This window comes from Pteropus vampyrus, unplaced genomic scaffold (assembly GCF_000151845.1).
Source record: "Pteropus vampyrus isolate Shadow unplaced genomic scaffold, Pvam_2.0 Scaffold381, whole genome shotgun sequence".
Classification (NCBI taxonomy): domain Eukaryota; kingdom Metazoa; phylum Chordata; class Mammalia; order Chiroptera; family Pteropodidae; genus Pteropus; species Pteropus vampyrus.
The window spans coordinates 473,734-476,964 of NW_011889162.1; the positions used below are offsets into that span (position 1 = coordinate 473,734).

A 3,231-nucleotide genomic window follows, 5' to 3' on the forward strand; every position below is an offset into this window, starting at 1 on the left:
GACAGCATCCGGCGTGCGACCCAGAGCCTGTTTCCACGTGTGGCGTGGTCCACGGATTCTCCCAGGGACCCGTGAACGGACGTGCCCCACTGTCTCCGGATCCCCCGGGGCAAGCGTCTGTGTCACACAGGTGACTCCATCGTCTTCAGTCACTGATCACTTATTTTGATTTCCTTTCTGCCCCCGAGAGCTCTCTAAGGAAGACACGCGTCTCACGGATTGGATCATCTTTAAGAAAAGCAGATGCGCAGTCCGTGCGCAAGGACACTCACCATTCCCAGGAATACCATCTCCTCTTGCCGCTCTTTTTCTGTTTTCTTACTTTGACAGAAACCACGCCAAACCTGAAAACAAAGACACGGTTACTTGTTTAATATATAAAAAATAAAGGACACACTGCCATAGTTTCTCCCCGTAAACTGCAGGTTCCGAGTGACATAATGGCTATGCAGTCAAGGTCGTGCACGTGTGTGTGTTGATGGAACAGTTTCCCTTCTGTGACTACAGGTAGAATTTCTAAAGAAAGAATGAATTACAGAAGTCATGCACACTGCTGTCGGAGGACCCAGCTGCGGACTCCGAAGCAGATCCTTGTCCCAGCGCCACCCTACTGAACAAGGGGTACTGGAGGCAGCCCCTCCACCCAGGGACCAGATGGGACCCATACTCGCCCACCCGGGTAGCAAACACTGCTGACCCGGCGACAGCCTCACACCTGTTAGAACGGCTACTGTCCAAAGGGGATGACAACGCTGGTGACGATACGGAGAAAAGGAAACCCTTGTGCACCCTTGGGGAGCATGGAACGGGTTATGGCCATTACGGAAAACAGCGTGGAGGTTACACGAAATAAATTAAAAACGGAACTGCCGGATGATCTGGCGATCCCATTTCTGGACAAATAACCAAAGCAAATCTAATCGGTATCTCAAAGAGGTAGCCGTACGCCATGTTCACTGCAGCATTATTAGTGATAGCGAAGACATGGAAACAGCCTAAATGTCCGCTGATGAATGAGAGAAGAAAATGTGCTGTATACACACAAGGGAATACTATTCAGCCATAAAAAAGAAGGAAATCCTGCCAGTTGAGGCGACATGGGTGGACCCTGAGGGCACTGAATAAGTGAAATAAGTCAGAGAAAGAATGTATGATGTCGCTTATATGTGGAATCTAAAAATACTGAAGCTGTAAAAACAGACAATAGATTTGTAGTTACCATGGGTTGGGGATGGGGCGGGTGACAGAAATGGGTGAAGGTGGTCAAAAGCACAGACAAAGGTAACTTAATTCTGGGGACATAACACACAGTACAGTTAACAATGCAGGACTTAAAAACTCAGATCTTTAATGTTCTCACTAAGACAAAACGGTAATTGTGTGAGGCGATGGATATGTTGATTAACCAAACCGTGGCAATCATTTTACAATATATCCATGTACTGGATCATAATGCACATCTTAAACTTACACAATGTCATATGTCAACTAAATCTTCATCAAGTTGGGGGACAAAAAAAATGGCCTATAATACTGAGATACTATAATAGTGAGATTTCTCAACTTGGGTTTCTTCCAGAGAAACTTCTAGGTTGCAGAAGTGTAGGGGTAGATCTAAGGGTTAAATTCATGGTTTAAAAAACCCCCCAAACTTCTGCAGTAACATGGGGAAATATACTACAATAATGTCCAAGAATTGTACAACTCAAGCTGTGAACTCAGATGATTGTTTAAAACTACATATCCCCACAGAAACTTGACAGAAAACAGTTTCTTATATGTCTCTCCCCACCTCCCCTTACTCCCATTCAAACACAATTAAAGATCTTTCCACTCTGTTTCATGTCCTTATACTTTCTCTCTAGCCAATTTCTAATTTGTGTCACATTGCATCTTATGCATTTTCCTGTAAGCAATGTAATCTCCATGTGAAAAAAGATGGGGTACAAATCAACGATGCTCATCTGACAGAGGGCAGGAAACCTCAGTCCCGCTTTTAGAAGGGACATCGAGGTTCTGATTACAGTGATGGTCGCCGGAATTTTGTGTGAATAACACATGCATTGGCAAGCTAGCAAATGTTAACCCTCGCATCCCTTCTGTAATTATACATGTGTGTAGATGTATTTTTAAAAATTCATTAAGAATTTATAACCTCACTGAATTCTTACCAACATTCTTTGCAACGATTATCAATGACCTTTAAAAACATTAGAAGAGGGCTTCCAGTCAAGGTGGCGGAGCAGGGAGCCGCTGTGCCAACCTCCTCCCACAACCACATCACAATTACCACTAAGCTACAGAACCACCACCAGTGAGAACCACCTGAGGTCTGGCTGAGCAGGAGTCCTACAACTGGGGACGCACAGAAGAGGCCACCTTGAGACTGGTAAGAGGGCAGAGACGCGGAACGGGCTGGTCCCATGTTTCTATGTGGCGGTTGAGAATCGGGTTGAGAATCGGCATGGATGTCGCGGCTGCGGAGGTTCCCCCTGAGGAGTGAGGGGTCCTGGCCCCATACTAGGCTCCCAGCCCAGGGTTCCGGTGCCGGGAAGAAAAGTCCCCACGACCTCTGGCTGTGTGGAGGCCGAGTGGGATGCAGGGATGCGGGAATCACAGACTTTCCTCTTAAGCGCCCAGGGGCGGACTCACTGCTGTTGGACTCGCTCGGTCTGAGCACCAGCGTGGGAGCCCCAGCTTGAGAGGCGCCAGGGTCACACGGGGAGGAACCGGGTTGTCTGGCTTCAGGGCAAGGGCTGGAGGGGCGGCTTTCTCCCAGACAGAAGTGCTGACATAGGCCACTGTCCCTTTGCTGGGACCTCTCTCATGTGGCAAGCAGACACAGGGGCCGTCATATGGAGTCTCCATCACTTGGCTGATGCCACTCACTCCACCCATGTGATTCTTTGAGGCCCCGCCCCTCCTAACTTCCGGTCCCACCCAAGCCACTTCTAGTGGCTTTTCCATATAAACAGCCTGTGTCGACTCACGCTGAGGATTTCCCTAAAATCTCTCAGAGGTTCACAAACCCCAGACAACAGTACCTGGCCTCGGTGTGCCACCGACCCTTTGCTGAGCAGCCCCAAGCCCGGCACTAGTGGCAGCTGGCTTCAATTTACAGCTAAGCCTCTCCCAGGTGCCTCTAATGCCAGCACAATTGGCAACATCTGCAGATAACTTTGTAGCTCATACCAAGTGGCCCTGGGCAAGGCACAGGCAATAGCTGAACTT

The 3,231-nt window shown here is 48.4% G+C and overlaps 1 protein-coding gene across 1 annotated transcript in view; it reads right to left on the bottom strand.

Moving 5' to 3' along the window:
- LOC105305395 (IQ and AAA domain-containing protein 1-like) overlaps positions 1-3,231 on the bottom strand; it is a 61,012-nt gene that overhangs the window by 36,852 nt on the left and 20,929 nt on the right. Inside the window, exon 5 of the mRNA XM_011379990.2 lies at positions 273-344. Within this exon, the coding sequence (XP_011378292.2) occupies positions 273-344 (72 nt within the window). The remainder of the gene's footprint in view (positions 1-272; positions 345-3,231) is intronic.